The following is a 23,015-nucleotide window of genomic DNA, read 5'->3' as shown; positions in this document are numbered from 1 at the left end:
ATATCGGCGATACTGAAATGGATTGGTAGCATTAACCCCAAAAGTGGATGGTACGGTGGACCAATGGTGATATGACTGGTGAACGGAATAACCCAACCCGACTCAATCATGGTGATGGAGTGAAAGTGTCATGTTCAAGAGCGACCTACTACCAATAAAGTTTCTTCAAGTTTTCTTCCCAATTTTCCCCAGTCATTTCTAACTAGTACCTCTTTATTTTTGTCAAGCTTGAGGAGGATAACTTATGCTTGTTCTATACTTTGCCCTTCGGGCAAACCCGTCGCTATGTTTTAATGAGCCTAGCGACAGTGAAACTCGCTCTTGTCTGAATGGACAAGTTTGTCGCTATTGTTTTAACGAGTTTAACGACAAGGATAACTCGGTCCTTTTCAATTTTAGAGAGTCTGAAAAGAGACGGAAAGGAAACTCCAATATTCATTTTTCATAATATAATCCCTTAAGTCCAAAAAATTATAAAACAATGCGAAAGGGATGACTTTTCGATAGTTTTAACGAGCCGAACAAGAGAAACGCTCGACCTTTTTGTGTAAGAATCCCTCAGGTCCAAAAAGATTAAAATCTGGAGGAGGGATAACACTTCCAATCACTTTAACGAGCTGGAGAGGCCAATTTCTCGGCAATATTTCCATATTTTACGAGTCAGATGAAAAGAGCTTAAAGGAGACTTGTTTTTGAGGAACGAGTGATGTTTAGGTAGCAGCTGGTTCTAAGTAAGGTTTGGAACTTTCCAATCATGGCAATGTTAAGAGGATGGCTAACAGAATCACTCGTCGTAGTTATTCCTCAAAAGAGTAAACAATCAAATGGAGGCGTATGATCGGCTAAAACAAAGTGGAGGTGATGGTAAGAACATGACCAAGGCTCCAAAGCTGATGATAATGCATTCACAATGGTTATTTATGAGAGGTTGGTTCATTTTTCAATGAGCTTAAACTCTAGGGGAACATTTGCTCATTTCTTAGGTTTAATTTTTAATGAGCTTGAACTTTGCCTAAAACTGCTCGTGCCAGTCATATAATAAGGATGTCTCATCGATAGGTTCAATTTTTAAGGAGCTTGCACCATTCGAAACGTTTCTCCGCTACCCCTCGCATGCAAGCTAGGAGTGACCAACTACTGTCCTAGGGGTTAGTTAACTACTATGGTCAGGCAGGAAAATTTTTCCTTTACTTTGTCGACACCATTTGGCCCCTGCAAAGGTGAACGGTCGATTCGACCACTCACCTAACTTAAGCAGTTGAAGTCAGCGAAACTATGGAGTTAGCGTTACACTTGTCGCTTTTCACTTGTGCACAAAAGGTTTGCATGCCCCCAGGTATAGCGAAGTAGAGTTTCCAGGTTACCATATGAAAGTTCTCACATTTGCAAGATTGCTCCATCCGCATTTGTAGACAAAACACTTCCTTGGCGATGTCTACTAAAATAGACAAAGGTGAATGGCACAGTCGCCTCCACTCACATAACTTTGACGAGGGAATCTTATTCCGGTCTAATCCAATTTTCCTATATGGATGGGTGTGTCAGACTAGTCATATATCCTTCACAGAAACTTTACCCTATACCCAAGGTTTTCCTGCCGAGGCAGACCAGGGTGCATGCCCCCTGGGTTTCAGTCATGGCCACCGAATTACTCGTGCTCTTCAGTTGGACGGACTGGAGATTGATGAGACATTCCTTGCATGAAAAGACTAGCTAGGGAAGGAATTTGACTATTAGCTATGTGTGAGCTAGGAAATGAAAGCTGGTCTACGAGCTGGACCACTCTGACTTCATGCGGAAAACACATTACTCGAAAAAGTGAGGAGACAATGGCTCCCATGCTATAAATGTAGTCATGCCCAAGGAGTAGATTATAATCTAAAGTTCCTTGGACTACCATTACATTCAGATAAATGATTTTCCTACTCAAAGTTATAGGCAAATTTGGAAGGATCCCTAACGGTCGACTGGTTCCTTTGTCGAAGCCTGTCAGATTTTGCATCTCAGACATAAGCGATGGCAAACCAAGCACTTTCCAAGCAGTTGAGGAAAGGATACACACAGAAGCCCCTTCATCTATGATGGTACCAACCATGACCATTCTGTAAGCTTGTACAATGATTTAGAATGGTACATTAGATGGTAGACGGGGTCTGCCTAGTAGATTCCAATCAAAGGAAACGACTAGGTTGCTCGGAGGTGGGACTGAATAAACAACCGGATATGACTCTGACGAACTTCCTTCCTATGATAAAGGAATGGGTAGATTGCCCCCATGTTCATCGGAGTCTGTGTTTACGAAAAGAATTTGAATGGTGTCATTCTCATTCTCTTCGGTGATTGTATCATTTGAAGATGGACCCTCTGAAGACAAGACTGGGTCAACTACTGCCTCGACTTGTTGACTTTGGTCCGACGTGGACTCGAAGCGTTTATCTTTAATGATAGATGCTTCGACTAAGCACAAATGTGTGTCAGTCGGATTTTCAACTAGCAATGGACTCGGCAAGAGTTTCTTGTATCCAGGAGGAAGCCATAGCGGTGAAGCGAGACGGTTATCCAAGACTCTTTTAGCTTCGTTTAGGAAGGGACAACGGTGGACGGCATGATTTCCTTCACACAGTTTACAAGGAAATTTATATTTTCCTTTCTGTCAAGAGACTTCGCTTTCACTAGTTGATGGTGTACTCTCAACATGATCGTCAGAGGTTGACGACACCGGATTGTGCAAACGAGGAGACCTGTCCCTTAAGATTTGAGGGATCCAAGGAAAATCTCGATGATAGTGGTCTCCTTTGCAAATGACACATGGAGATCTAGGCTTGGACAGTGCAGTTTGTGGATTTTCCCTAGATGATGCATGGTTGCCCGTTTTTGCCTTTGGCTCCTTCTTCTTCTTCTCCTTCTCCTTCCCTTTCTTCTTCTTCTCAGTTACTTGGTTTTTAGCTTTACCAGCTTCACCAAGCGAAGAGGAAGGAGGGGAGGGAGAAACAAACAAAGCAAAAGGTTAGGGGGTAACTCTAGTATCATCTAGTTGCTGACTTGATTGCCCAGGAATCACGGTGCTTTGAACGAAAGAGGTCGAGAAGAGCCATATTGGCAAGCCGATTGTCAGTCCTAGAAGGGACAATGTAGCCATATGAGGTGCACCAACATCTCCCAAAGAGGAGAAAGGACTAGGATTTCCTCCAAGGGGAAATCCTTGGTTGGTGGACTCCATTTTCTCAACCTAAGACCAACGAGGGAACGGTGACGTTATTCCGATTAAAATAAATTTTATGACACTTTGACACAACTTTCTTTTTCAATTTTAAAGAGTCGAGAAGAAGCTAAAGGTGACTCTAGTCGCCTTCGATTATGGAACTTTTCCTTTAAGGAGTTTGAAAAGGAACGAAAGAGACTACTCTAGAAATCTAGACAGAGGGATTACCAAACCATTCGCAAAACTGCAGAATACTTTTTACGGTACAAAAGTCAATCTTCCTGAATGCTATGTTCAATGCATTGTAATCGATAGGGTGGCAGACATGGCTTCCTAAGGATAAAGGATATAGCTTATTGTGGTCTCCCAATATATACTCGATGGTATGTGGGAGCACAAGTCTTTACTGGCACTTGACATCTCAAAGAGGAGGAAACACCCAACCTATGATGAAAGTGATAGTTACCAAGATTTACGACGTCAGAATACGTCTCTAGCCTAGACTTCTAAATGTTGTGCATTAGGTTCCAAAGCGTTTTTATTTTCATTGAATTTATTTTACAGTTAATCTTTCTTAAGAAGTTTGCCTTTCAGGTTCACCGCGTGATGTAGATATAAAATTCCTAAAATGCAATCTAAGATGATAAGCAATTGTTTAATCTTCTTTTTGCAATGAAAATCATAGCTACTAAGGAAAGAGAAACGAAATCCTTTCAACATAGAGTAGAGAGCACACACTAGATGCACTGTCCTAAATCAAAATCAACAAGTAGTCTAAATGCAAATGGACATGCATGTATTTATTTTTCGCTTTCTTAATGTGTGAATGACAAAAAGAATGCTAAGCACAAATCTAAACTATATCTTCTTTCAAAGCGACAGTACTAACGATTTTCTTTTCAAAAAACAAAATGGAGACAAGATGACTCTTTGTGATTTTGAATTGAAAAATGCTTTTGACACTTGAAGTACTATTAATTCAAATCAAATACAAGAGTAACCGTGTAATTGACTATCAAAAAGAGAAGGATTCTTTTCCTTGACTGAAAACGACACTTGCGACACTTTCAAATCCAAAGACGACAGTTCGATTAAGCTGCTGTTTTGTAAATGAGAACTGTGAATGGCGAAAAATACATAAAAACATTCACAAATATTTGCACAATAGAGGTTGGATGATGCAAAGGAAGGGGGTTTCAACAGTGGTCTACTGATCACAGACAGCAAAACTCCTGAATAAAGCTGAAGAGAGTGAAGAAAAACCAAAATCTGGAGGCAAAATTAGCCTTATCTGATCATCACACCTGTAACACAGGAAAACAGGGATGCATCTCACCTACTGCACACAAGAGGTGCGATGCATCCAGATTTCCTAGAAGAGAGGGTGCGATGGTACAGGCAGAAGACTTTAACTTGGTTTTTGGTCACAGTTTGCAGCTTAGTTCAGGGATTTAGGTCGAGCAAATAATAGTCAGTAACGTTGGGATTCGAAACGTTGGCAGAAAATCGTTCTTACTGTGGATTCTCCGATGAATAATGAAACTACAAAGTACAAGGGCTAATCTAATGAGGTTAATCAAGCTACCTCTAGGGCACTTAGGATGTTTGCAAGTCAATTGTTCAGTTCATAAACAATCCTGGAGATTGACTGAAGCAGCGTTGATCTACTTTGCACTTGCAGAGAAAATGCAGTTCGAAGGCTAGCTGGCTTAACTTCAGGCTCCGTCTGTGGTTTATGAATCAAACAAATAGAGACAAGCAATCAAACTAATCGCTCCCCAGCGGAGTTGCCATTTTGTTATCAGGAAATCTAGTGTCTATTCAGAGCTGCTAGTCCCACTAAGACGGGTAGCTATGTTAGAAACAAACAGATTAAAGTCACTTATTTTTCCTTTACGAGAGAGAGATGAGAAAGAAGCAGAGAGTACCAACCTCAATCTTCCGCTTGGCTCCTTGCTTGTTTCCTTTCTCCTTTGACAGAATCTCACCACTGCTTCCTTACTTATCCCGCTTCAAAGAGCACCTGTAGATTCACAACAGCATAATACAATCAAAGCATATAGATCTATCACTGTAAACAATATAGGATCAGATATATATATTTACCATACAAATGCATATATCAACACAATATTCAGAGATACACAAGAATATGGAGGAAACTCAAATAGCTTTATTAGTAAAAGTAGTAGAAAAGAGGATTACAACCACTTGGTCTGACCCAGTGCCATCCTCCCAGCTTGAAAGCCCTCTTCACCTCATACAAAGCAAGATCACCCAACAATGTCTTCAAAGAGAAACCAACAACACTTCTTTGCAAATTACCCTATTCCAACCTCTGGATCTCTGGGATGAGGGATCCATTTATAGATATTTGCAGGGGGGTGAGTCAGCTTCTAGGATTTTGATTAGTGTCGTCTCTCTGATAGTTCTTAGTTCCACTTGGAGATTTCATGATCTCTTACTCATCCTTGGGTGAATTCAGGGAGGCAAGTGTCAAATGATCAGCTTTTAGAAGATTCTTAGGGTCTCCACCTAGCAAACTGCTTATGCCATTTGTCTGCTCTCGCTCATCGCACCCTACAGAAGGGCTTTCCAGTATGCATTGAACTTTTTGCATGTGGCAGGTGAGATGCATTGCACCCTTTGCACTGGGCATTCTGTATGGTCTTGTTTTGACCAGTTCTGAGTGGTTTTTCATGGAAAACTTCTGGGAGATGATGTAATCAGCTGACCTTGCTCCTTTAGGGTATGAAACAACTCTTTTAGGGACTTAGAAGCCCTATGTTTACGAACATATGTGATTGGGGTTTCAGTGCCCAAATATGTCTATAACACTATGGTAATCACTTCTGAATATATCTTATAGTTCTTTTATCTTCATCCAACAATCACACTTCAAAAACTCAATTAATAACCATGAAAATAAAGTAGATATCATAATTTGTGTGAGAGAGATATATGTGAGTGATACATATGTATATAAAATGAAAAAGTTTAAGTGTATTTTATACCCAAGATACCCAAGAGACATGTCTCTTAAATTAAATCACGTCTCTTTGTAAATTAAATTCTAGTAATTTTACACATTTATATTTTTACTCAGATTTGTTAAAGTGTTGAAGATCGTGTAAATAATGGTGGGAAATAACTCTTGGTAAGTATATTTATTTACATCTTGTTCCTATTCCATACTTTATGCAAACACGTGTTTAAATTATGTTGGGTAGTAAATGGTAAATATGTTATCTACATGAGTATGGACTATTTTCAAGGATCCTAATTTTAGGTAGTTTTGTTGATTTCCTTTCTTTTATTTTTCCTTCTTCTAATTTAAAATTTAATTTTCTTTCGTGTTTTACATAATATTATAAAAACGTCAAGGCTTACGATGATAGACCATAGCTAATGTACACACGATATGCTTGGGTTACATGAACAGTTACAATTACTTCCCATCCTTAGAAGGTGATTTCTTGTATTTCATTTAGGGTCTTCCAGTGATATTTCAAAAACATTAATGTGTTTTTGTAATCATATATTGCTTCTCCAAATTGACATTATTCCTTTGCAACACCAAACATATGAAAATCGAACAAACTACAAAACAATTATTTCGACATGTTTGAATATTTGTTGGATCATCATGTACCATCACATCTAATAGTGATGCATATTTCCTTAGCCAAATTTGGAAAGTTTTGTGGCAACATTTGGAATGCGAACTTTAGTATTCTACTACATTTCATTGCAAACATGGAAAAGTTAATGTAATTAATCATTGATTGGTACCATGGGAGTCACACAACATATACCAAAAACGAGCAAAAGAATAAGGCCATTCACATAATGCAACATTATTACAATAAAGTACTTCACACCATTATATTTCACTCCTCTTTTGATGTTTGTTATAAGTACCAACCAATAGCCCACTTTGAATTTCCACTTTTCTTTTCTTTGCCCACCTCTTAAAGCTAACTCAACACCCAACAATAAACCACTTCTTTTACTCAGCAAGTTACCCAAATCCATTTGCAATTCTAAAAAACACTCTAACAAAATAAAGATCTCAAATATCATCATCATAATACATCTCCATTACAAATTAGTGATCATGTATCATTGTGCCTTCTAAAGTAAATTCACAAACTCCATCCACTCTGTTATAATCCCTACTCAATTTTGCACAACTACATATAAATACTTTCAAACTTAAGTTTCCTTCGACTTAAGTTTACTTCGAAGCTTTACAGAAGCTACACATAAATAATACTTTCAAACTTGAGTTTCCTTCGAAGCTTTGTATTCATCAAAGTAGACCATATATTTTAGCTAAAGCTTTATGAACCCTCCTAATATGAAGAAGCGTTCCCTATCTCCCTCGAGGGCCATTGGGGAGAAGAGTTCCCTATCTCCTATCTCCCATGGAGAGCAAAATGTGTCTTTTCTTTTAGCAGCTCCACATGCCCATGCATGATAACTAATTGACTTCACTTTGGTTTTTACTAAAACCTATAAGGCCATTTAGATGGCCAACATGTGTGAATTAGTGTCATGATGAGATATCATATCAATGTGAAATCGTATCTGGTTAAGATTTCACATCACATGCAATCGCTTTTTGCTAGGTGATTTAGCTTATAAGGAGTAAACATAAATTACTGGTTAAGATTTCACATCACATTCAATAGCTATTTGCTAGGTGAATCACCTTATTAGGAACAAATACAAATTATTTTAAAAGCAACAAAATAGAAATAATGTTTTTATTTTGTATTTTAAAAGCAACAAAATAGAAATAATGTTTTTATGTTATGTGTAGTTGTTATTAGAAGTTACACGGAATTGTTTTATTTTTAATGTATAAATTGTAATGGTGATTTATTTATGTGGAAATCAATAATTTGTATCTGATATATTTGTACAGGTGATAATTGGTATGTAATCCCTCTCTGCTCTCTCTTCTATTTTTTCTCATAGTAAGTGGAGGATAGCAACCTGCACGTTAACCGTTCAAACTAGACTTCCTTAACAATGACCAAGTTTATTTGTCTTCGCTAAAGATTTTGATGCGGTGAGCTCCTCTCACCGAGGAGACGAAGTTTCCAAAGACTGTCAACCATCACGTCTAAATTGTACGGAATCTACGAGTAATGATATTGGCGCGGAGCAGAGCATATTGATTTCTCGAGGCCGGGCAGAAGTTTGACTAACGAAAGTGCTAGGCAAATTCCCAACACAAGTGTCCATCCGATCATCATGTATCCGCCGTTCGGAAATTTCTCAGTTTGCCAAGATGCGTACTCCAAGAAAAGGCAAGCAGGTGATTCGTCCCATCTGCGCATGGCGTCGCTGTCCAATCATAGTACCTATATGAATCATACTTAAACCTACAGTTTCCTACGTTTTATTGCAAATCGGAAAACGCAGCGCATTCTATTTCGATAGCGGGACTCCGAGGCAGGCTCCTCTGCATTGCGCCATCCATCGTGATTCAGTTCAGTTAATGAGAATGGGCTTTCTCTTCAACAAGGTGGACAGAAGCGATCTCAGAGCTGGGGATCATGTTTACTCATGGAGGGCAGGTTACACATATGCTCACCACGGTACATTTCCTCGCCTCAATATAACCTTTACATTCAATATAGTTACTGAGAAGGTATCAGATTCTTCTGCGTTGTAATGCATTTGTTCTGACTTGGTTCCGTGACATTTGTATTGATATGGATGGTCTGATACCCAAATTGTTTTCAGCATTTTCCTAGTTTTAATGGCAATAATGTTTTCTATCCTTTTGTTTAAGTTGGGTATAACTGTGACCCGTTTGGATTTTTGGGTACTGGGAACCTAGGTTTTCGAAGAGGCAAGAAGGTTGCCTCTTCTTTGCTGTTAAGTTCTTTTTTTCCTTGAAATGTTTGGGTTATGGTTTGCTTCCCAGAATGATTCGAATTAGATCCGCACAATATGAAAGAGATCCGCTTGTTGGTGTTAAGGGTTATTATGTGTAGCTTTGTAAATTTCAAGAATAGTTTATCTGGATTGTAAATTTCAAAAATAATTTAGAATAGAATGGGTATGGGTTAATTTGTCATCTTTCCCATCTCTATCTGGATTTAAAATATGTCTGTTGGAGGCTAGTTAGGTTGCTATATGTTATTAATCATTGTATTTTTTTTATGTTTATATAAATATATGGAAGGTTATTGTAGAAAAAATAAAAGTTATTTATTTAAAAAAAAAAAATATCTTTTATTTCTAGAATATAAAGAGAAAAGAAATTATTTTTGTTTGGCTGAGTTTATTTTTCTCACATAAAGAAATAGGTTAATAGCTCAAGATCCAGAAGCAATTAATAGTTTATATCAGGTGTAATATTAGGTACCTTGGTTTTTCTTGAATAAAAGTGATAAATCTATCTGCATTTGCCTATAACAATTAGTAATAGCTATCCTCACTGTGATTTGACAACTAAATTATAATATTTTTTTCTAAATATCAAGAATAAAAATAACTTTGGAGAAATACAAAATTAAAAGGCTTGACATTTCAGCTATCTGTTAATTAAGCCAATCTTCTCTATGTTGTTTTGTTTTTATATATTGTTCCTGTAAGAGGGGAGAGGAATTCTTTGACTGGAAATGAAGAGGAATGCTACATGCTACCGATACTTCGTTGATGAGGTTAGAGATTAATCAGAAAACATATGACCTGTAGATAGACGCATAACAAAATAGCCTGGCTGAATCCAATTCCTTTGGATTTTTAGGATAAATAATGTTTCCATGTACATTGATTTTCCTCTGCATGTTGTGTATTTTGCTGTGAACTTGCGTTTGCGAACTATTAAAATTAACTGTTTGCATTTTGGTGATTGTTCTTAATATTTAATTGCCACTCTGAAGATTTTTATGAGCGCTAGTTATAAAGATAGCTATCCCTATAGTGTGAATTTTTTTTTTCATATTTCAGTGTTTTAATGGTAAATGCACATTGCAACACATTACAATAAGTGTTTTCCTTCATTGTTGGATGATTTGGAAAATGAAAAATCAGTTGCTCCTATTTCAGAGTTATTGTAAATAAATTGGAAATTGTTAAATCAGTTTTCCTAAAACACATGGATATATTTCTATCTCCTGCAGGCTTAAGCTTTAATTGCTTTTGCTGTTTTATGTTTTCCATCCTCTTGGTCGTACTGGTTTGCAAATTTGTCTCTCATTAAGCAAATCGTGCTCCTTATAAGCAGTATGACCTCCTCATGCATTGTACACATGCTCTAGATCAAAATTAGGTCGTTGGCTGGTGTTTATTGCTCCCCCAAAGACCGCACCTCACACTACAACAGGTGTCTTTGGGGCCAATCAAACCTATGAATTTAAGTCCACGTGATCTTTGGTTGCAACAGTCTTTTGTTGCATTTTATGTTTTTTTCAACTATTTTGGTATGTTAATGGAATGTCAGGTGCTTTAACAAAAGTTGTGTATATTAGTTATCTTAATATCTATTAATGTCTCAAAGTGATTAGAAAAGTATGTTAATAGGATTAAAAGATTACATCCAATGTAAGTAAAGAGTGGAAGTATACATTCAATGTAAGTAAAAAGTGGAAGTTGGGCACAATTTTTATGCAATGGTATGTGGTATTTTTATTGATTTATCAATATAATTTAATATAATTATTATAGTTGGGGTAAGTTGATGTATTAATAGTTATTATTCAAATACTAGTTAATGTATAATTATGGATATTGATAGATTACTCAATGTTATAATAGTAAGATTTTTTTTTATAATCTTTGATGGAAGCCACTGGTCGAGTCATGGTGTTTGTTGCTATTTTTTCTTCTTTGAGTGCCTTGTGATTTATTTCCATTTGGTTTGCAGTTTTGTTATGTCTAGTGCATGGCCATGTCACTTTGTTTATGGTGTGGTATTGCTATTTGTTTTTCATGGTTTTCTTGTTGTTTGTTTCTTGTTCTTTTCTTTAATGTTTTTAGGGTATTGGGAATTGATTAGGGGAATAGGAATTTAAGGGAGCTCAAGGAGAGCTTAATGAAACCCAACAAGTAATGTGAGACCTAGATGAAGCAGGTGCATGAGTAAGGGTAGCTAAAGAAAAGAGTATGACAACCAGTTCGATTGGTTGGGTCCATTGGGGTTAATAAACAATGTCGGGACAATCAAGAGAAAGGTAACAGAAAGGTAAAGTAAATGGATTTGAGGTGCCATATGGCTTGGCTATGTTGGGAAATGTAGTTCTCAATGTTGTGCATGGATAATTGGAGTTCTCTTAAACTTGACCTTACGATATATGGTAATTGTGTTGTGATTATGATTATGATGATGTTTATGTATTTTTATATGTATGTGCATATGCCATTGTCTGACAAGGTCGTCACAGATCATGATTTATTTATGCTAACGTTTATATGTATATATGTATGTATATATGTCATTGTCTAATAGGGTCGTCATAAATAGTTCTTGTGGAGGAATGATTTCTTATGCTGGTGAATGTCATGAAGACGTTCATAGTTTTATGAGGAACAAGTGGGAAGAGCAGCTACCATAGTGCATTGTTTAGATGTTTATTGAGGGTTTGAGATTACAAGACCAAGGGTGAGAAAGAAATTGTCTCTCACTTGAAGATATTATGAAAGGGGGTGAGAACGCACAAAGGACAACGCTAGAAGAACTACGTCAAAGGATCCCCAAATGAATAGTGGAGTGGTGAAGTCCTTTGATGGCCACATGACGTCAGATCACGAAGGAAGATGGGGACCGCCAGATTAAAGAGTGGGACCAACATTGAGTTAGACCATTGGGGGGATTTCCTTGAAGTCCTAATGTTGTCCGTAACCCGAGCTCCAACTTTAAGTTGGGACCCATCCTCGACCTTTGATGGGGCCTATGGGTGTTAGCCTTGGAAGAATGAGAGCTTGATTGTGCCTTGCAGTGTTAGCATGTGGTGTAGAAAAAAATCATCCTGACTCCGACCAATCTAGGGTGCGAGACAATGTCAGTGCTGAGAGAGTGATTAAAGCATCAACATGGGAGTTGAGCCAGTTTGGTTCCTGTAGTATTGAGTCTTGCGTGTTGTTTAACCAACATGTGCACAAGCGAAGCATGGGGCATTTGGATTCACAAGTTCATTGCTATAGAGAAAGGTCTTGAAGGAATCATTTTGTGGGCCCTTAACCCACAGGCTTTTGAAATGAAGCTACCGGGGAATTGAAATTGACAGACCATTAGATCAACTTTCATCAAGTGGTATCAAAGCATGACAAATTTCCTGCCAAAAACAACTTCCAGTTAGATTTGGGTAGAAGTTGTGTAACAATTCCACGGCTGCGATTGTGGGTAGAATTGTTGAGAGGAGTGTGCAACAACCACAATCAAGTAGAGGAAGCTTGAGAGCTTGCAAGAGGGGCGAATCGAGATGCCAAAATTCTGAGCCAAAGGAGGAGATCCGGTGAGGTGTTAGTGGAGGCTCAGTTGCGACTCACTGCTAAGTGAGAAGAGGAGTTCAATGATACATGAGGTGAAAGAAGAATAATATGGAGAAGATGAGATGTAGTGATGCAGGCATGTGATCAAGAGACATGAAGATTTTCAAGTGCGGGAGTATGATGCAGGGGCATAGTCTCCACCCAAACCAATTTTTTTCCCGAAAGGCTCCAAATTGAGCAGTGTGGCAAACTTGGAGAGAGGACACCCTTTCCTCCCTTTTTATGTAATATTTTCATTAATTAGAAGCGTCTAGAAGGCATGCACTGGCAGAGGAATACATTCTTCATTCTTTAGGTTTGTTTTGTTTATGTATAAGCCGCCTGTGAAATGTTAGGGGATGACCAATTTCAATGTAGAAATAGGTCATGGAAAGGATTAGGCTGGGAAAGCTCATTGGGTTCTCAGAGGTCGTGCCATTGTAATTGAGTTTATTTTATTTTAATCCAAGTATCACTGTAACCAACACATGTTTGTTTTATGCTTGTAAACATTGTATTGTTTTTGTGCTCATAAGTGTTGGTTGGATTGCAGTGTCAAGAAGTATAAAAGTCAAGATGAAGTGTTACCATAGTGCGTCATTCATAAGTTTAATGAGGGTTATAGGTGACTCACAGGACCAATGGCGATAAAGTACTTGGATCTTGCATGAATCTATTTTGAAAGGGGGTGAGAACGCACAGAGGGCAGCACTGGAAGAACTACGTCAAAGGAACCTTGAATGAAGAATGGAGTGGTGAAGTCCCTAGATGGCTGCAGGCCATGAGATCATGAAGGAATACAGGAAGCATCAGATTAAAGAGCTAAGCCAACGTTGAGTCGAGCCATTGGGCATGATTTTCTTGTAGTCTTTACCTTTGCCATAACCCAACCTCTGACTTCAAGTCCGGGCCCAACCTTGATCTCTAGAGGGGCCTATGGGGTTGGCCTCATAAGAGTTGGAGCTTGATCATGCCTTGAGGAGTTGGCCTGTGGCATAGAAAAAAAGCTTCCAGACTCCAACAAGTCTATGGTGTGACACAGTGTGGGTGCTAAGAGAGTAATCAAAGCAATTAGCATGGGAGTTGAGACAATCAGGTTCCTATAGCATCGAGTCCTACATGGTACTTAAGCAACGTGCACAAGAGAAGTATGGGGCATTTGGATTCACGAGTTTGTTGTTGCGGAGAAAGGTCTTGAAGGAAAATTTTCGTCGATCCACAACTCATAGGCTTCCAGAACGAAGCCACCAGGGAATCGAAATTCATAGACCCTTGGATCGGTTTTCATCACAATAACACCTAATACAGTGTCACCTAGTTTTTTCAATGATGCCTTTGTGTAAGACTTGAAGTTTTCAGCCTAACTCGCAGGCTTCTAGAATGAATCCACCAAGGAATCGAAATTGACAGACCCTTGGATCGGTTTTCATCACAATAACACCGAATACAGTGTCACCTAGTTTTTTCAATGATGCCTTTGTGTAAGACTTGCAGTTTTCAACCTAACTCATAGGATTCGAGAATGAAGCCACCAGGGAATTGAAATTGATAGAACCTTGGATCATTTTTCATCACAATAACACCTAATACAGTGTCACCTAGTTTTTCCAATGATGCCTTTGTGTAAGACTTGAAGTTTTCAGCCTAACTCACAGGCTTCCAGAATGAAGCCACCAAGGAAACAAAATTAACATACCCTTGGATCAATTTTTATCACAATAAGACCTAGTACAATGTCACCTAGTTTTTTCAATGATACCTTTGTGTAAGACTTGTTCTCAGTATGTATAGGCCTAGCTAAAACACTAACAATGAATTAAATTGAAAATTGATGTAAAGAGGTATTAGGATTAGTTACCTATCAATAAGTCACAATGGTGCACATATTTTAAATGCATATTAAACTATACAAAGTGGAAAGTAGTTAATCACAACTTGTGGGAGCTAAAGGAAGATACCAAGCACATCTAAGAAAAGCATTTTCCTTAGCAAGTGAAAAAGAGAGCATGGATATCTACTATAAAATATGCCCTGAAAATTTAGCTGACCTAAGTAAAGGAATTCGTTCTACTATGAAATATGCCTTGAAAATTTGGCTGACCTAAGTAAAGGAATTGAAAAGAAATCTTAGATACCTTCTTATTTGATAGTCACATTAGCACTAGTTTAGTCTTTTTTAAATTATTTTTTTAAATCTTCTTGGAAACAATAACTATGTTGCTTTTAGTTATATTTGAGGTCAAACAATCTTTTTGTGAATTTAATCTCTTTCAATCTTTGGTTGCAACACTCTTGTAGTGCCTTTTGGAAGCTTTTTATGGGTACTAACCATACTCGCCTTTCAGTTTCCAATTCTCTTCCCTTCTCCTAACTCTAAACAGTAGAAAAACACTTGACAATATGTCACTTCCTTTTTCCACCTAATTGCCCAAACTCATTGCAATTTTAAGTAGCACTCTAGCAAAATAAAAAGCATGTGAGGAAACTCAAATATCACCATCACAATGTATCTCCATTCTACATAACTAATAAGTATTGTTGTACCTTCAAAAGTAGCATTTTCAGGGGGCCAATCCTCACAAGCTCCATTCACTTCAGTATAATCCCTACAAGTATTTGTTAAAGTTGTGAAAAAATGGTTTCAAGTTTGAGGTGTCTTCACAACTTTGTATTCATCTAGTAGTTAATTTATCCTAGTAAAATCTTTATGAACCCTCCCAATGTGAAGAAGAGTTCCCTATCCTCTATCTAGTCGACAATGTGCTTAATTTCCAATCATTGCTTCTATATGATATAATGTTGGCCATCTCCAGTATCATGGCATCATTACCACTTACCTGTTTCATGACATCATCGCCACTTACCTAGTTAGCCACATGGATAAGCTTCCCACTTAGGAAAAGTGGTTTTTAAAAGATGAATTCCTTATTTGTGTTTCGTTTAGATTCACAATGATAATAAGCATTGAAATAAAAAATTAAAAATAAAAATTGATAAGGACAATGAACAATTACATAAGGAAATGGTGCAATAATTAAAAAGAATTAATTAATTAGATTTCTATAAATTTATTTATAAAAAGATTAAAAAATAAGAATATCAATTAAATTCTAATAAATAATTTTATATTAATCTATTTATATTAATAATAAAGTTATTACTTTCTCACTAGGGGTAGAATAGATCTTATGGGTTGTATTGTTGACTCACTTTGTGATGTGAAGTTCACGGTTCCAAACTCTGTGGGCAAAAATCTAGACATGTTAAGGCCGATAATTTTGAGGGCTTAAATGCCCCTAAATTGCGGTTTCTCAAGCCACAAGTCAAATTTGATCTAATATTATCAAAATAAATATAAACAATGTCAAACTTCATTCTCTCAATTTTTATTTACATTCCTAAATACAATTTCACATCCTCTCAATTTTGTGTTTACATTTCTAAATACAATTTCTCTTATTCATCCTCTCAAATTTCTATTTACATTCCTAAATACAATTTCTCATCCTCAATTTTGTATTTACATTCCTAAATACAATTTCTCTTATTATTTACCTTGCTTAGTACAATTTCTCAATTTTGTATTTACATTCCTAAATACAATTTCACTTATTCTCATACTAATATTTACATTGCATAGTACAATTTCTCTTATTTGCATTAGGATATTAAGTGAAGAATTTTTACATACTCTCAATTTTGTATTTACATTCCCAAATACAAATTCTCATATTTTTTTTAGTATTTACATTCCTTGATACAATTTCTCTTATTTTCATGCTACTATTCAATGTTTTGCATCAAGGAAATTAAGTGTTTTGAAGAATGTTTACTACTTTTTACACAATATGAGCATTTTTGGGATATGGATCTATGATGCGTAGGAGATTAAGAAATAAGTGATTGGAGATTTTCAGAGTTGATCAATTTTGGGATGTAGATCTATGATATGTAAGAGATTAAAAAATAAATAATGGGAGATTTCCAGAATTATTTATATTGTTATTAAGGATTTCTAAAATAAAACTATATCCAATATTTAGAATAATAACTCTATCCATCATCAAATTCCAAAAAACTCTTCCACATTTTTCCCTTTATTTACTGTCCAAGAAATTACTTTCTTCGATATATGGCCATCCGTTATAACTCACGAAATCACGTTTGAGCAGACCTATTAATGTCTATATCAGATTTCGTATCCACCTCAACCCATTTCTTGTTCAGATTTCATATCCACATGCAATCGTTTCTTGTGAGGAAAATTAGCCTACGAGGAAACTCACGCACTCTACAAACAACAAACATGGTACAAAAATTTAAGCGGGAGTATGACAAACAGCGTCAATTTTTTTAAGGGAAAATTTAAGTGGGAGTATGACATTCACCACATTAATTATTCAAACTAATTAATGAAAATCATCTGTTAAATTGGCTGCATAAACAATTATCGTTGTGGTTTAGATGTGTTGAAGAAGATTTTGATACTCTCATCTGGTTTTCTATTGTTGGGTATTTTTAAATGGAGAAAATACCAAAACCAACAAAATAACCACCACAGAGACGATGCTTTGTTTACTCTGTCCAGGATCTTTTGCAGAGAACCTCTTTTAAAAAAGATTAACTCAGAACACAGTCCATTACACAGTCACAACAAACATTTCCATTGATTTAAAACAAAAAGACTGATACAGATTCTATCCTCTGTGCAGAGAGGAATTTACAAAACAAACTCTGTTGCAGTCACAGATTTTCCACTGCTGTGGATATTACAAAAACAGTTTCATACTATTCCTGTGATTTACAATAACAAAAAAAAAAAAAAAACCATTACATGCCTCCCCTGTTCTATATCTCGCACTGTTGTGCGTTCAATACGTGTTCCAAAAAAAACAGCGCGCAGACACCATACATATATCAAAACTACAACACGTAGACTATATTTATGACAACATATATAAAAACATATAAAAAAATATAAAACGTATGCCCATGACCATATTAAAACCTCCACCTAAATCTACGAAAAGAAAACATTAAATTCCATAAATTCTTCTACGGCGGTCAACGGAAAAAAACTTCCACTCCACTCAAAAATCGATTTGACGCGGGCGGTATGCATCTTCGGGAAATCAACAGCTGAGATCGCGTGCCCAGATCACTTGGCTGATCCAACGAGGTTCGGGAGCCAACTTCGGGCAAACCAAACGGACTTTAACAGGCGGATTTGGTGTTGTACAGGGGACGCGTGGCGTGTCCTGATTGTGTCGGGGCCCCTCTTGCTCGTACAGTCTTTGGAGAATGGCGGTGCGGGGAGACCGGGGTGGTTTTCCAAAACCACCGCGCTGTTGAAATTAATAATTTAACACTCCCCTTTAATTTTAACAGCCGCGCGTTCAGTCATTCCCAAGCATTTTCTCAAAAATTCAAAACTCTTCTGAACCAGTGGCTTTGTCAAGATGTCTGCAACCTGTTCCTGGGTCCTGCAATGTTCTAGGATGATTTCGCCATTGTTCACCAATTCTCTGATGTAGTGAAACCTTGTATCAATGTGTTTCGTTCTCTTATGAAACACTGAATTCTTTGACAAAGCAATAGCTGAGCTATTGTCACAAAATACCACTGTCGCTTTTGCCTGCTCTTGGCCTAAGCTTCTCAACATCCTTCTCATCCAAATTGTCTGACATGCTGCTGCTGTCGCTGCCACATATTCTACCTCTGCTGTAGACAATGCTACTATGGACTACTTCTTAGAAGCCCATGAAATGGCTCCTGAACCCATATTAAAAACATAACCGAAAGTGCTCTTTCGATCATATACACTTCCAGCCCAATCGCTATCTGTGTACCCAACCAAATCTGAATGTTCTGAGGCATGATATAGAATTCCAAACATTTTGGTACCTTTGACATACCTCAAAATTCTCTTTGCTGCCTGCCAATGTGCCTCCTTCGGCCTCTCCATGAACCTGGAAATTAAACTAACAGCATACATTAAATCAGGCCTAGTTGCTGTTAAATACATAAGGCTGCCCACAATGCTTTTGTACAAACTAGGATCAAAATCCTTGCTGCTGTCCTCTTTGCTGAGTTTTAATCCCATTACTGTGGGAGTGATCACTGCCTTGCATTCTTGCATGTTAAATCTGCTCAATACTTGATTTACATATCTAGCTTGTGAGATAAAAATCCCTTTTTCATTTTGATCTACTTCTATGCCTAAGAAGTATCTCAACAAACCCATGTCAGTCATTTCAAATTCATCCTTCATGACTGATTTAAAATTCTCAATAAGATACATATCATTTCCAGTGAAAATAACATCATCTACATACAAGACAACAATTAAAATTTTACCATCCTTTTCCTTGATGTAGACTGTGGGTTCTCCTTCACATTTGTCAAATTCATTATCCAATAGATATGAATCTATCCTGCTGTACCATGCTCTTGGCGCTTGCTTCAGCCCATAAAGATCTTTCTTCAATTTGCACACTTTGTGCTCTTCACCTTTCTTCTCATATCCGAGAGGCTGTTCCACATAGACCTCTTCCATTAACACTCCATTTAGGAACGCTGATTTCACATCCATTTGGTAGACTTTCCATTTGTTTTGAGCTGCTATGGACAACACTGCTCTCACGGTTTCCATTCTTGCAACCGGGGCGAAAGTCTCCTCATAATCTCTCCCATACTGCTGCTTGTAGCCTTTGACAACCAGCCTTGCTTTATGCCTTTCAATCTTGCCTTCAGCATTGCTCTTGGTCTTGTAGACCCATTTCACACCAATGACTTCTTTGCCTTTTGGTAGCTCAACCAAATCCCATGTTTTGTTTCTCTCTATGGCATTCATCTCCTCATCCATAGCTTCTATCCATTTCCTATCTTTAATAGCTTCTTCAAAATGAATAGGATCATCAACATGACAAAACAAGGCAAATAAGGAATTCATTCATTCTTCATAAATTTCACTTAGATTTCTAAATTTCTTACCTCTTTCATTTGGTGTGCAAGTGCTTGAAGATGCACTTGAATTTCCTCCTTGTGGTGTGCTTGGAGAAGCACTCTCATTGATCCTCAATGGTGTTCCTTGCTGTCCTTGTGTTGATGCTGCTGTTTGGGGATTCATTTCAGCCACCTCCTCTTCATCCTCATCATGAGACAAACAGTTTTTAATGTTCACTGTTTTCTCTATGCTTCCATCCCAGCTTCCTCTTCAATGAATTGAACATCCCTGCTTACAAAAAATTTCTTGGTAGATGGGATGTACAGCCTGTAGACTTTGGATTCATCACTGTATCCAACAAGGATACATTTCTCCCCTTTGCTGTCCAACTTCTTCCTTAGCTGATCTGGTATGTGTGCATAGGCCACACACCCAAAAACTCTCATGTGGGTGACTCCTTGCTTTCTCCCACTCCATGCCTCTTCTGGTACTTTGTTCATGACTGCTTTTGTAGGACACCTGTTCAAAATATAAACTGCACAATGTACAGCTTCAGCCCAATACTCATTTGGCAAATGCTTTGCCTTCAGCATGCTCCTCGCCATATCCATGATGGTCCTGTTCTTCCTTTCAGCAACTCCATTTTGTTGTGGGGTGTACCAAGTTGTGAACTATTTATGAATTCCATTTTCTCTACAAAACTTTAGGAATTCATTTGAGATATACTCACCTCCTCTATCAGTTCTCAATACTTTTATGTGCAGCCCGCTTTGGTTCTCCACAAGTGCTTTGAAGTTTTGGAATTTCTCAAAGACTTCACTTTTGTTTTTAAGGAAATATGCCCAAGTTTTTCTTGTAAAGTCATCAATGAATGTTAAGAAATATAGGCTGCCTGCTAATGATGGAGCTTGCATTGGTCCACACAAATCTGAGTGAATGATCTCTAAGGGTGCCTTTTCCCTTATACTTTTCCCTGATGGAAAACTCTCTCTATGTTGTTTGCCCAATATACAACCTTCACAAAGGCTGTCCGGCTTCTCTATCAATGGTAATCCTCTTACCATTCCTTTTCTGCTTAATAGGTTTAGACCTCCAAAATTTAGATGCCCGAATCTCAAGTGCCATAACCAGTTCTCATCCTTTGGCACGCTTTGGAAGGCCTCTTGGGTGACTGCTGCCATTTCCCTTTTGTTCTTCAAGTCTGCCCTGATCCGGAGAGGGAACATCATGTTCCTTGTCATCTTCACTTCAGCAATGCATCTTTTGTTGGGTGGTATATCCATGATGGTGCACACATCATTTACAAAGTAAACATTGTAACCCTTTTGGACAAGCTGTCCAATACTCAATAGGTTACATCTCATTCCGAGGACATAGTAGACATCTGCTATGGTTTTCCTTTCTCCTTGCTTTGTAAATATTTTTACCTCCCCTTTTCCCATAATAGACACTTTACTATCAGTTCCTAGTGTGACCTCTGATTTCAAATTCTGATTTAAGGCTGAAAAGAGGGCTATATTCCCTGTCATATGGTTGCTGCAACCTGAGTCTAAAAACCATATGTCCTCACTATGTGTTTCAGCCATGTTACAAGCTAACAGGACATTTTCTTGACCGTTGTTTTCTCTTGTAACATTTGCATTTTGTCTGCTGTTCATATCATGTTGTTTCTTTCTACAATCACTAACATAATGTCCATACTTTTTGCAATAATAACATTGAACATTAGATTTATCATACCTTTGTCCTTGAGCCTGATACTGATCTCTTTGTTGGCTGCTGCCTTGACCTTGGTTCTGATTTGGATTGCTGCCTCTTCCTTGTGCATTTGATGGGTTGTTCCTTCCACCTGTGTTCTGGCTTCTGCCTCTTCCTCTTCAGTTTCCTCTTCCTTGACCTCTTCCTCTTCCAAAGGACATCTGGGTCTTGAAGGCTTGCTCAAGAGATGAGTTTTCATTCCTACTCAACCTCTGCTCATGTGTTATCAGTGATGCATGTAGCTCATCAACTGAATAGTTTGAGAGATCCTTTGTCTCTTCAATGGTGGTGACTATGGCATCAAACCTTGAGGGTAAGACCCTCAATATTTTCTCCACAATCCTTCTATCTTCAATGGTTTCTCCATGAGTTCTCATTTGTGTGATTACACCAATCACATGAGTGAAGAATGAGTCAATGTTATCTGACTCCTTCATGTTCAAGTTCTCAAAATCCTTTCTCAGCAATTGTAGTTTTGCTGTCTTCACTCTCTCCATGCCTTGATAGGCTGTTTTTAGGGTTTGCCATGCATTGTGTGATGTTGTAGCTGCTGCTATCCTTGGGAATATACTCTGGTCCACTGCTTGATACAACAAGACAATGGCCTTTGCATCCTTCTTCCTATTGAGCTTCAATAGGTCCTTCTCTCCCTGAGTTAGGTTATTAAATGCTGTTTCATCTGCTGGTTCCTCAAACCCATATTCTACTAGTTCCCATATATCTTGAGAGATGAACAAAGCTCTCATGGTTATAAACCAGTAGTCATAATTCTTCCCATTAAAGTGTGGGAGCTGGGTGTTGAACATACCCATGCTTGTGCTTGCCATTCCTTGCATCTTGAACTATGGTTTTAAATCCTTGACTCTGATTTTTTTTAAAAAACAACTGACTGTCTTCAGCAATAACAAGAGAAATGCTTTTGGGGAATACCTGAATCCTTCGCTGTCTGAGTCTTCTGTCTGCCTGAGAAGTTTTGCTGCAGCAACAACCTTCTCCCTTCAGCTTCTTTAACTTCTTTAAAGAGCCTAAGCCTTGCTCTGATACCACTGTTGGGTATTTTTAAATGGAGAAAATACCAAAACCAACAAAATAACCACCACAGAGACGATGCTCTGTTTACTCTGTCCAGGATCTTTTGCAGAGAACCTCTTTTAAAAAAGATTAACTCAGAACACAGTCCATTACACAGTCACAACAAACATTTCCATTGATTTAAAACAAAAAGACTGATACAGATTTCATCCTCTGTGCAGAGAGGAATTTACAAAACAAACTCTGTTGCAGTCACAGATTTTCCACTGCTGTGGATATTACAAAAACAGTTTCATACTATTCCTGTGTTTTACAATAACCAAAAAAAAAAAAAAAAACATTACATGCCTCCCCTGTTCTATATCTCGCACTGCTGTGCGTTCAATACGTGTTCCAAAAAAAACAGCGCGCAGACACCATACATATATCAAAACTACAGCATGTAGACTATATTTATGACAACGTATATAAAAACATATAAAAAAATATAAAACGTATGCCCATGACCATATTAAAACCTCCACCTAATATCTACGAAGAAAACATTAAATTCCATAAATTCTTCTACGGCGGTCAACGGAAAAA

At 37.6% G+C, this 23,015-nt stretch overlaps 1 protein-coding gene across 1 annotated transcript in view; it reads left to right on the top strand.

The window, feature by feature from the left end:
* The first annotated feature begins 8,498 nt into the window (after positions 1-8,498).
* LOC149265093 (protein LEAD-SENSITIVE 1-like) overlaps positions 8,499-23,015 on the top strand; it is a 36,736-nt gene continuing 22,219 nt past the window's right edge. Inside the window, exon 1 of the mRNA XM_089391495.1 lies at positions 8,499-8,811. Within this exon, the coding sequence (XP_089247621.1) occupies positions 8,712-8,811 (100 nt within the window). The 5' untranslated portion in view covers positions 8,499-8,711. The remainder of the gene's footprint in view (positions 8,812-23,015) is intronic.

Source organism: Pinus tabuliformis, chromosome 6 (genome assembly GCF_031772625.1).
Source record: "Pinus tabuliformis cultivar Carrire ecotype Pingquan chromosome 6, CPIR1, whole genome shotgun sequence".
Lineage (NCBI taxonomy): Eukaryota > Viridiplantae > Streptophyta > Pinopsida > Pinales > Pinaceae > Pinus > Pinus tabuliformis.
The sequence above is the reverse complement of the archived record's forward strand: the minus strand, read 5'-3'. Positions and strand labels throughout refer to the sequence as shown.